General features: G+C 36.6%; 1 protein-coding gene across 1 annotated transcript; it reads left to right on the top strand.

Annotated features, from left to right (window-relative positions):
• The first annotated feature begins 9,380 nt into the window (after positions 1-9,380).
• On the top strand, positions 9,381-11,592 carry LOC146931594 (protein RGF1 INDUCIBLE TRANSCRIPTION FACTOR 1-like). Its single transcript, XM_085703099.1, has 4 exons — positions 9,381-9,522; positions 9,626-9,826; positions 10,194-10,409; positions 10,894-11,592. The coding sequence occupies exons 1-4, from the start codon at positions 9,520-9,522 to the stop codon at positions 11,122-11,124; spliced, it is 651 nt and encodes a 216-aa protein (XP_085559225.1). The 5' UTR covers positions 9,381-9,519; the 3' UTR covers positions 11,125-11,592.
• The last annotated feature ends 1,097 nt before the right edge of the window (positions 11,593-12,689 follow it).

Here is a 12,689-nt window from a genome sequence, read left to right as displayed (position 1 = left end):
TTATCTAATAATTGATGTAACGGGACCTCTTTTTGATGAAAGACCCGAGCGTTTCTTTCTATCCAAATTACCCACACACAAGAAAGCCATATGAGATTAAAAGCTGAGCGGTTGCTTTTGGAAAACCCGCCTAAGGTGCCAAATTGATACAAATGATCTGACACATGTTCAGGAAACACTATGTGGTACTTGAGCCAGTGAGAAATACCATACCACAATTTACCAAAAAAATCACAAGAGAAGAACAAGTGTTTTGCGTCTTCCATCATGCCACATCCACCCACACAAAGTTGAGCATTTGGTTGTAAAATTTGTCTTTTAACTAAATTGTCTGTTGTTGGTAACCTATTACGCATCAGACGCCAAGCAAAGAGACTGACTTTTAAAGGCACTTCCTTATTCCAAATTTCAGTTATGTGATCAGCTATCAAGTTGTTATTTGTTGATGACAACAAGTGGTTATAAGCACTTGTAACATTATATTTGTTGGATGCATGTAAATGCCAAATCCACCTGTCAGAATGAGTGGGCTGCAAAATAATATTAGTTAAAAAATAACTACACTCCCGCACTTTCTCCTCCTCCCAAGCTAACAAGTGACGCCGCCACTTCCAAGCTTCACCCTCCTCCCCCCACCCAAGCGAATACATTTCAGCCACCGTAGCCATTTTATTAGTAGCAAGGTCAAAAAAGCGGCTAAAACTATTTTTCAAAACCATACCATCAATCCAAGGATCCCACCAAAATAAAGTTTGAGTACCATCTCCTACTTCCCGCCCAACATTAGTATCAAACCACCGACCACCTCCCACACCAGCCCCATTTTTAATATTAATCAAATTATTCCACCAAACAGAGTTAAACCGCCCCTCCTCGGCGATTATTCCTCCTACCTCCCCGTATCGAGATGCTAAAACTCTATACCACAAACTCCTATTTTCAACCCTCATCCGCCAACACCATTTAGCAAGTAATGCCAAATTAAACTCCCTTATCCTCCGTACCCCCAAACCTCCGTTCTCTTTTTTGGAACAAATGGTGTCCCAGTTAATCCAAGAAATTTTCCTAACCTCCTCACATCCCCCCCAAAAAAAACAATTAAAAATAGATTCAATAGAGGAAATGATACCTGCGGGAGCTTTGAAGAAGGAAAGAAAGTAGACCGGAAGAGAGGACAAGACAGACTTCAAAAGTACTAATCGGCCACCCAATGATAGATTTTTACTCTTCCAACCCGATAATCTTGACTTCACGCGGTCAATCAAAGGTTGCCAAAATTTTATTTTACGAGGATCACCACCGATAGGCAATCCCAGATAGAGAAAAGGAAGTTTGCCCAATTTACAATTAATAACAGAAGCTGCCTCTGCCAACCAAGAATCATGAATATTAACACCAAATAACATACTTTTGTGGAAGTTCACTTTAAGACTTGAAGTCGCCTCAAAAAGAAGGAGCAAAGCTTTCAGAGCTCTAATATTTGCCCAGCTACGATCCCCAATTAACAAAGTGTCATCAGCAAATTGTAGATGAGTGATGGAAAGAAGGTTATTAGATCCCACCTTATAACCAGAGAAAAGGCCAGCCTCTACTAACGCCTTCATCATAACATTCAAACCTTCAGCTGCTATTAGGAATAAAAAAGGTGAAAGCGGGTCTCCTTGCCTCAACCCCCGTTCAAATTTGAATTCATCAGTTGGGCAACCATTAACTAGAACTGAAGCTGAAGCCGTACTAATGCATTCCATAATCCACTTGCGCCATAAGGTAGGAAAATTCATTTTTTTCATGACTGCTTCAAGATAGTACCAATCAATAGAATCAAAAGCCTTCTCGAAATCAACCTTGAATAGAAGCAAGTCCTTTTTTAGACGCTTAGCATCCTCCACCAACTCATTAGCAATCAAAATTCCATCAAGAATTTGCCTACCATGAATAAAAGCTGATTGTGTTGAAGAAATAACATTAGACATAACCCTTCGCAATCTATTGGTGAGGACCTTTGATAGAACTTTGTATAAACTTCCAACCATAGAAATAGGTCTGAAATCATTTAGGCGCTGCGGGCACTCAATTTTAGGAATTAAAGCAATAAAAGTATTGTTGATACCTTTTGATAACTTTCCATTCCTGTGAAAATCTGAGATAAAACGCATAAAATCTTCTTGAAGTTCCGGCCAGAAATCTTTGATAAAACCCAAATTCACACCATCTGGTCCAGGACTTTTAAAACTATCACAATCCCACACAGCTTGCTTGACTTCCTCAACTGAGAAAGGTGTGATTAAATCTCCACATTGACCTACACTAAGCATATTAAAATTGAGGTTCTCAATGCTAGGTCTTTCAGCAGCCACAGATCGAAAATGAGATGAAAAGTGGTTGAACACCAATCCCCTGATACCTTGCACTCCCTCAATAGTATTACCATTAGCTGTTAAAGAAAATATTGAGTTCGCACGTCGCCTGGAAGACATAATGCTATGAAAGAACTTAGTGTTAGCATCTCCTTCTTTCAACCAAAGTAATCTGGATTTCTGCCATTGCATGCTGGTGTTGATGCGAGATAATGAATGCAAATTTGCTGAAAGAGAGTGTAATTCCTCAACTTCCTCCAGTAAAAGATCAACTTGCTCCCCTTTGGCATCAAGAATAGAAATACGTTCTTGTAAATCATTTATTCGACCTTCTAAATTTTGGGTGTGGTTCTGATGCCAATTGTTCAGACTCCCCTTTATCAACTTTAACTTTTCCTTAAGGACATAGCCACCCCAACCCTCAATATGATACGACTGTAAATTATCCCGAACAAACTGTTTGTAACCTGGTAAATCCGCCCAACATTTCAACATGCGTCTTGGGCGAGGGCCCCAATTTTCTTCATCCATAGATAGCGAAATAGGACAATGATCAGAAAGGCCACGAATTAAAGCACGCTGAATCATATTAGGCCAACGAGCACACCAATCTTCAGAGAGAAGGAAACGATCAAGCCGACTCATAGAGACACCATCCCCTCTAAACCAAGTAAAATTTCTACCACAAAGAGGAAAATCAAAAAGAATGTTACCATCTATGAACTGGTTGAAATGAGAGTAGTCTTCAACAATTGTGCCAACAACTCTGCTTTTACGCTCAGCCTGAGACCGAATGGCATTAAAATCACCACAAACACACCAACTTAAATGTCTAAAATTACTAAGAATCATACCAAGTTGGGCCCAAACATCTTGCCTACGAAGGGGGTCACACGGAGCATAGACATTTGCAACGGCAAATTCGCCACCATTTTTCACCATGTTACCTTGAATAATAATGACATGAGCCATACTCCTTGTAATCCTAACATCAACCTCAGCCGTGTCCCAAATAGTTAAAATGCCACCGGAAGCCCCCATAGAGGGTCTGTAAGAGAAGCCAAAATTTTGATTACCCCAAAGCGAAGCACAAAGAACATCATTAATACTTTCCAACTTAGTTTCTTGTACACATAAAATCCAAGGACGGTGATATTTCACAATCTTATGAATTTCTTTCTTTTTCTCTAGACTCCCTAAACCTCTTATGTTATAAGAAATAAATTTCATTTCGACCACCAACACCAAAAAACAACACAAAACACAAACTAGCAACCAACTGAAGTAGCAACAAAATTAGCGTGACTACTTTCCACTCCCACATCACCTTGCGTTACTTTCTTCTCAAAATTGCTTGGCCGAGAAAGAACTTGAAACATATTAGAACAGTCCCCTTTAAATTGTAATTTAATTGCTTTTCCGATGTCCACAATATCCTTACTTCCCCCATTAGTTTTATCATGTAACGAAACCCAATTTTTCCAATCATCGCCGGATGTTGTGGAAGAGGATTTTGCATCCAAGCTTTCTTTATTCTCGCTGCCAGTAGTGCAAGAGCGTGCTGCTGATTTTTTCTTATGCTTTTTTAGCATGCGAATTAAGGCTTGGCGATCTTTAAGCGGCATACGAGCAACACGTCGCAAACTGACGAGAGAAGGATTGTGAACGTGAGTGTTAGCGACCCCTTTATGTTGCTGGTTGTGATCCTTCGGCTTTTTGTTTTTTTTATGAGAGAAAATAACACCAACATCTCCAAGGTGATGGTCCTTAATCCATTCAAAGCTCCATGGACCTGAAATTGATGGTTTGCGTGAATTGGAGCAAGAAGCAGCCTTTGCTGTTTTCAATTTACTTGTTGCGCAATTACTGACATGAGATGGGTGATCACAAGGAGGAGCTGATTGTCCCTTTATAGCAGCTGATTGTCCCTTTATAGCAGCTGCTTGCACAGGATCAGTAGCAGAAAAATCTGCTTGGTTTTGTACGTCAAAAGATGCTGAAACATGACTGTTATCATCCGGTTCTACTTCAGCTGCTGAGTCTTTTTTTGCTGGCAGCTCCCAAGCATCCTTGAGGTCTTGAACAAGGGCATCAACAATGGGTTCAGCATCATCTAAATCACCAATCTGTTCAGAGAATTCAGAAGCAGAATCTGTTGGTTCTTCATCAAAACAGACATCACGTGCGGAACTAGATTCTATTTCCTCCACAATTTTAATACTATAACATTTCTCATCAATCAAAATATTCTCTACCATGTTAATAGTATCAAAGAATTCCGTGCTAACTAAAAAACGAGCAAAATCCAGACGCTCTAAATTAGAAGTGCATGGATCAATTTTTAGCAGTCTCCCAAAAGAAGAGGTAATAAACTCAAAGAATTTAATATGCCAGACATGTAAGGGGACTCCATAAATCCGAAGCCAAACACCTCGTTCATACACAATATCCTCTCCTGGAGACCAAGCACGTACCTCAGTAAAGAAACAATTGAAGAAATCAGCTGCTTCATGATAGACTGACATCATGTCATCTTTCCCGGGACAAAATAAAACCACATTATCTCCACCTCTAGGTAGAACCCGAATATTATCAAACCCAGCATCGATAATTTTTTGTTGCACAATAGGAATATAATCCCCATTCAGCACTCTTGCCATCGCACCTTTACTTGCCCAAACGACATCATCGTTATCAGAATTAAACTTACGCATAACATTCACATCACATTTCACATTATCGACACCACAGTCATGGCTAATCTTTTTCCCTTTAATCAAGTCAGCATAAGATGTTTCACCACTGACAACACTTAGGCGTAATTTCTCCCTTTCCTCCTCACTGCCTTTAGCGTTAAGTTTAACCTTCTCCAACGCCTGCTTTCTAGCCAAAACCAACTCTTTGTTCTCCACTTCTTGATTTCCTTCCTCAATAATTTTTTCTCCCTCATTGTTTTTTCCTCCCACAATATTTTTTTTACCAACAACACTATTTTTCGACTTATTTTTTCCTCCCACAATAATTGTTTTTTCTTCATTTTTTTTTTCACCATCAACACTATTTTTCGACTTATTTTTTCCTCCCACCTTCTCCGATTTCCTACCATCCTCCAACCCCTGTAACAATTCTTTCTTAACCTCCCCAAACCTATCAAAACGCGCAACATTTGCCCACACTTTGTTTTGACCAAAATAGACGTTATTCAAAGCTTTCTGTAGTTTAGCAACATCCTTAACATTGATAAAACGCACAAAACCGTAATTTTGGCCACGAGCATTCCTATTTCTAGCAACGTAAACATCCGATAATATTCCACAAACCTCAAAAGCCTTACGGAAATCAACATATTGCACATGATCAGGTATGTTTGTGACGTAGAAGGAAGCCCTAGAAGCAAAAGAATTACCTTGCGATTTGGCCAAAGGTGAAACAGAAACATGTCTGGAAAGAGGCATACGCCTGTTGCGTGATCTACCGCGCTCAATTCTGGAATGGAGACTATGAGAGTGTGCAGGCCGTGAATGGTGAAAGCTTGGTCGAGAATGATGATAGCGTGGCCGGGAATAATGGTAGTGTTCATGAAACCTGTTACTGTTCTGATAAAACCTGAGTTCTTCATAATCGCGTGAATCGCGTGAATCGCGTGAATAACCTTGAACCCATCTTCCTGAAGAGTGTAACCTATCCTCCCTGTAACCTCCGTGCCGAGAAGTATTCCTAAGTCTGTCATGTCCTCGATCAACCGGTCGGATCGCTTTCCGACGTCTGTAGCTCACCGTAGTCCAATCCCCTGAATCCCCCCCCATTTGTGCCACCCTGGCAGGCGTCCCATCCCTCCCATAAGTCGGCGAATGGTTCAAATGAATGCATTGTTTGAGTCAAAAGTTTTTTTTTTAAACCTGTTTGAGTCTAAAGTTGAAAGTCAAATATTCAACATATGTAAAGAAACTTCATCAGAAAATTTATAAAATAAATATGAGGTAAAATATATGGTTGAAGGACAATGACCGTAAATTAAAATTGGACGGGACGATTAATCTTAGTAGCAATCAATTTTGAAAACTCGTACACGGTTTAATTACGTAATTACCTACATAAAACAAACTGTAGTATCCATAAATCAAAAGGCTCAAACTATGTCGGTACTAAAATATGAAAAAAGTATACTTTTTATCACGAAAAAACGCAATAATCATCACAAGAAAAACGCAGATATTAACAAAAATATAAATAATTAAATAATTTAATTAGTTAAGAGAGATGACGTCCTTCTTTCAGAAAAATAAAAAGAGAGACGACGTGTGTTAGCTCATATGATAGGAACATTGTATAATATATAAAGTTGGGGTACAAACCCCAAACATTCGAGACATTGCATGATATATTCAATTGTCTTAGTTCGAATCCGTGGACATCTTAATTATTAATTTTAGAATTTTGCTCTTCTCCCAACACATTTTGCTCGCGCCCAACTGAACTTCCCAAAATACCCTTGCGTGAGTTAACTCACGCAAGTGTTAATTTTCAGCGTGAATTAACTCAGACAAGTGTTAATTCCAGCGTGAGTTAAAATGCGAATATTTTAACATTTGCGTTACTTAACTAACGCAGGAGTATTTTCGGTATTTTAGTTGCGTGCAGTGGCGGAGCCAGGAATTTCATAGAGCCTGGGCGAAAAATATATGCAAAAAAATTTAAAAGTGAGGTTCATCTTTTTTTGAACAAAATTACAATTTGAATTAAGAGAGATGGAATATTACCTGCCAAGCTAGATAAAATTAGGAGGTAAATGGCCTTTCCGAGATTTCTTTGCAGTGAATGTTCGAATAATATCAATGTCAACAAGTGATTTGAATATCTCCCGCTCGGTGTAACATATCATCAAGTCATTTAACCACTCATTGTTGATCTTGTTGCGCAATTTAGTCTTGATAATCTTCATTGCTGAAAAAGCTCTTTCAACGGATGCTGTCGACACCGGCAATATCAAAGCCAACTCAATGAGTTTGTAGCCAATGGAAATACCAAATGTTTCTCAGTTTGAACCATCTTCATAGCCAAACTTTGAACATCTTCACAAGAAGAAAAGGAAGCATGCCTTTTCACTTGAAGTACATAAGTGTCAAGTTGCTCCCTTATTGTTCCACGGTCATCATCAGAAAAGTCAGCATGATAAATATCAGCAAGACAAGCAAGCTTTTCACATAACAAGTTTAAAAAATAACAGTTAACAGTTCCTTAACAACTAGCTTTTCCATTTGTAAAAAAAAATAAATAAATCACTAGCTTTTCCTTACCAACTATTAATCAAATTTTCAATTCACATAACAACTACTAATCTCAATTCACATAACAACTACTACTAATCTTTTACTGTGGTAGTCATTCTAAGTTCATTCAAACTTCAATTGCAAATAATCATTCCCAATTTCCCATTCGAACTTCATAGCTTTTCCCATTCAAACTTCACATATTTTTCAATTCACGTAACAACTTCTACTAATTTTTCAATTCACATAACAACTACTAAATTTGTCCTTTAAATTTGTCTTTCAAATGATCAATTTTTCAATTGCACAACCAATTTTACAATTTTTCTAAAACCCTAAAACAAGGAAAGAAAGGAAGGAGAAGAAGAGATTACCTTTAGAGAATTAGAGTGAAAGAGAAAAAGAGATTAGCAACCGAGAGAGAGATGAGAGAAGAGATTAGCCGAGAGAGAGATGACTGATTCACAAGTTTCTGCAGTTAGAAACAAGTTATATAATTTGAAAGAAAAACAACAAATAAAATAGTAAATGAATTGAAGAGTGATGAACGAACCTTGAACGCAACTTTGATTTTCGTTGTCTAGTGAGAGTTGGTTGTGTCGGCTGGATTGAGCATGATTGGGGCGATGATTTCTGAATCTGTGTTGTCTGTTCACGCGTAGTGAGTTCTACCGAGAGAGAGAGAGCTAGAGAAGAGTTTGTGTTGTGTTGTCACGCGTGGTGTGATGTATTTGCCCAATTTGCCCAATTTTTTTTTGAAGTGTGTAAATGGGCCTATAGGTTGGGCCTAATGTGAGGAAATTACGGATCGAGCCCGGGCGACCGCCCGGGGTCGCCGGGCGCTAAATCCGCCCCTGGTTGCGTGCGAGCAAAATGTGTTGGGAGAAGAGCATAATCCTTAATTTTATGACGTGTATTTCTAGTCACTATTCTACTCAATCATAAGAAAAGAGAGAACATAGTCAACTTCAACTCTCACATTTTTTCGATTCAATTAATTTCAACAGAAAATAGTACACAAACTAGTCATAATATTTTTGTGTTGAGGACAAATTAATGCATCTATTACAAGTAAATCATTATTGTATTTTTTATAGATGTATGAAATAACAATAACCATGAAGACTCACACATACATGTGAAGGAGTTGAGGTAGTTGTCACATTGTTCAGCCTAAGGTTAAACTAAATTGTGAGAAAATTGGAACGAGTGAAATTGAGTTTTTCATTAAATAAAAGAAGGGTTTGTCTAACATGCGTGATATTGCACATGTTAAAACAACCAACAGTAGTAATTTTTTTTCTTGAAAGACAACAATTATTTTATTCAAAAGTTTTATACTTAATATTTAATGTGAAAATTCCAATACAAAATTACTGTTGTAAACTTTTTAACATGTATAAATTTGCACATGATAGAAAAACTCAAAAAATTTGACGTAACTATCGAAAACTCATAAACCCCAATGACAATGTTCGATTGAACAATTTTGATATTTTTATCGATTAAATTAAGATTTATAAACAATAAAATTGAATGTTTATTGATTAATAAATAAATAAATAAAAACTGAATGTGACCACATATGACATTCCTTGGAGAAAACGCAGCCTCTTAGGTTTGGGTTTGGAGTGAGGTTCGGTTGTTGTTGTTTTTTGAAGAACAAAAAGATAAGCACACTTGGTCTTGTTTTTCTCTTTCTCTTCCCTTCATCACCCGCCACTACAAAAGCATAGCCCCACTTCCAAGTTCCAACCTTTTCCCTTCTCTCTCCATTCATACTTGTACAAAGTTCTCTTTTTTCTTTCTTTACACCTCCAATTTACTACTTATTCATCAAAATTAGCATAACCCAATTTCAACAATATCATCAAAATCATCATATCTCAATCATGGTTAGTGTCATTAACAAATACCCTTTTGATGTTTTTTTGTAATTTTTTATTTTAATTATATACCCAATTGAAAAAATTTGATTTTTTTTTTTTTTGGAATTAGGGAGGTGGAGGAGGTAACAATGAAGAAGAAAACAAGTGGCCACCATGGTTGCAACCACTTCTTCAAACAAGTTTCTTTGTTCAATGCAAAGTCCACTCAGATTCACACAAGAGTGAATGCAATATGTATTGCTTGGATTGTAACAATGGTGCCCTTTGTTCTGTTTGTCTTGCTTCTCACAAACAACATAGAACAATTCAGGTACCAATTTTTTGTTTCAAATCAGTTAATTGTGTTTGGTTTGGAATTCATGACTCAATTTGACCCAATTCTGTGAAAATTTGATAATAAAATAATTTTGGTGTTTGTAATTGATTGTGTACTGTGCATTGTGATGATCAAATAATTCCCTTTGACCAATTCAATAATTAAAAAAAATTTACCATTTGAATAATTGCTTGTTATTATTATTACTCAATTATGTTGTCTGTTGATTGTTCTGCTTTGATGGATGGATGGATAATTTTTATTTAAATTATGGTATTTTGTTTTTTGCTAAAATAAATAATGTGGTTGATATTCTCTGATGAAGATTTTTTTTTATTTTTTTTTTTATCAATGTTGATAGATAAGGAGGTCTTCATACCATGATGTGATAAGGGTTTCTGAGATACAGAAATTTCTGGACATAGCAGAGGTTCAAACCTATGTTATAAACAGTGCAAAGATTGTGTTTTTGAATGAAAGGCCTCAACCTAGGCCTGGAAAAGGGGTCACCAACACCTGCCAAGTCTGTGACCGTAGCCTTCTTGATTCCTTCAGCTTCTGCTCTCTTGGTTGTAAGGTATGTGATACATAGTTAAATTCATAATCCAATTTCATATACATCTAACTGTTTTTTATCCCTTGATTATTTTGACTTAACGCTATGGTTGGTAATCTGGAGTTCAGTCGGGTAAGTAAAGTTTGGTCAATGATTGTTTCAGCTTATAGAAGCTGATTGACCTGTGTGGAAAGTTTTCTATTGTAAAGTGTTAAAATGGTTAAATGGATCCCCCAAACTGCATTTTTGGATCACATTAGCAATAACAAAGTATAGCTTATTGTTTTCCTAAATTTGATTATTATATTGTTTTTATAGAAATGTTGCACTTGTATGTAATCTGTAAAGTAAAACAATTGTAACTACCTCCTACTTCTTTTCTGTATAAAGTATGCAAACATTAAGGTGTACTTTTTATGTTTCCTTTGAAAAAGTAAGAAAAATGATGATGAGAGTAGGTGGATTTATAAATGACTTCTTCAACTTTTTGATTTTTTCTTGTTAGATTGTTGGAACCTCCAAGAAGTTGAGGAAGAATAAAATGTTGAGTCAGAAAGACGGGTCTGATGGTGAAGAGTCAATGAATGGCATTAGTAATGGAAGTGGCAGAAACAGAAGTCATAGTTTTACACCTTCAACACCACCTCCAACAGCAGTGAGTTACAGAACAGTTAAGAGGAGGAAAGGAATTCCACATAGAGCTCCAATGGGGGGAGGAATCATTATAGAATTCTAAAATTAATAATAATGTTATATAGTGGTTTTAATGTCACTTAGCAATCAATGTTTATACCTAAAAATATACAACAGGTGTTATCACTTTCTCAAAGTGGTATCCTCAGCCATTAAAGTCATATTTGGTTTGAGGATTAGTCTTTACAAGTTCGCGCAGAGGACACCCGATTTACACCAAAAAGTAGTGTCCTCAGAAAATATGATTTTATGTTTTTTGCATAGTTGTAACACCAGAGCCTTGTTCCCTGAGGCCGGTGTAGGGATTTACTGCTCTACATTGTATAGGAAAAAAAGGGAGAAGAATATAAAAAAAAAAAAAAATGTTGGAAAGCAGGTAATAATATAAGTGGGGAATTTATTGTACTGGTTTTGTGATGCTAAATGTATATATTGGTGGTTTATAGAAAGGAATTGTATAGCATTAGCATCTAGTTTGGCAATAAAATAAAGTTATGTTGATGTGTATTAATTTTATTCCCTTGGTTTGGTACATGACCATTGTCCTTGTCCTTTCAAAGTTTAAAGCAGTATATGTAGTATAGTTTGGCTAGTGGACTAGTTAGTGGATTAAACTTTAAAAGTGCTTGATTATTGGCCTTTGTTTCTCTTTTCTGCTTTTGGAGTTGGAGCTTGACTTCTTATGACATTAATAACAATATACTTGTAGTTGATTCGTGTAATGTTACATACACATAGGAATGCACACAATGTATTAGTGCGTATGATTATCTTTTATGTACTATAATAAGATAAGATGTGCCAAGTGCTAACTATACATTATCTGGCTTTACACCATCTTTTTGATACTCTTTATTATTGGCAAAAAAAAAATATGTGGTACTATTAATCTATTATTTTGAACATGGGTCCTACCACATAATAAATGAGATCCTTACAAATTAATAGCATCCAAATGAATTTACTAGATAATAGAATTCATGTTGGAGTGACATTGTCACAGAGTGTATTGTTAACACTAACACTCTTTATAATGTTAACATTTTTTTTAATTATTGAAAAACGTCAATCTGATCACAAGAAGTTACCAAATTGGGGACAACGATACAAGTAATTTGCTATTGCAGAAATACATAAAACATAATGGTAAAACCCCACAACAGGGCACCAAAGCCAAAGGGCACATAAAAAATGGCGCGGCTAAACACCAAAAACTAAGGTATTGTACCACTCTCGATTAGGAGCCTTGTCCTTTTTCTTTTGTTTGCGACTCCTTTTAGAGACGACCTTATGCCTTATTGTAGCCATGTTTCCTCATTATGATTCACACCAACCTCTTGATCAATTTCCACTTTTGAGCCCCTAGCCTTTGGCTCATATGTGGGCATTACCTTCTTTGGTACAACTTTCTCCTTAAGGTTCTCATTAACAACTCTACTACATTTTTTTTATTGAGTGGCCAATGGTTTGACATTGTTAGAAAAAATATGGAAGCCTCCCATATTCAATGTCCACAAAATAAGTGAAACTTTCCCTTTCAAAAAGAGTTATTTCATGCAAACAATCGGATAAATCCACATCAACTAGAACACGTGCAAAGTGTCTGTT

Source organism: Medicago sativa, chromosome 4 (genome assembly GCF_051527215.1).
Source record: "Medicago sativa cultivar Bolivia chromosome 4, Bolivia_mono, whole genome shotgun sequence".
In the NCBI taxonomy this organism is placed as follows: Eukaryota; Viridiplantae; Streptophyta; class Magnoliopsida; order Fabales; family Fabaceae; genus Medicago; species Medicago sativa.
The sequence above is the reverse complement of the archived record's forward strand: the minus strand, read 5'-3'. Positions and strand labels throughout refer to the sequence as shown.

What these genes read in the sequence shown, in the direction of transcription:
- LOC146931594 (XM_085703099.1), top strand. An exon ending in AACAACATAGAACAATTCAG is followed by an intron (nt 9,827 to 10,193) that starts GTACCAATTTTT and finishes CAATGTTGATAG; the next exon opens with ATAAGGAGGTCTTCATACCA. An exon ending in TCTGCTCTCTTGGTTGTAAG is followed by an intron (nt 10,410 to 10,893) that starts GTATGTGATACA and finishes TTTTCTTGTTAG; the next exon opens with ATTGTTGGAACCTCCAAGAA.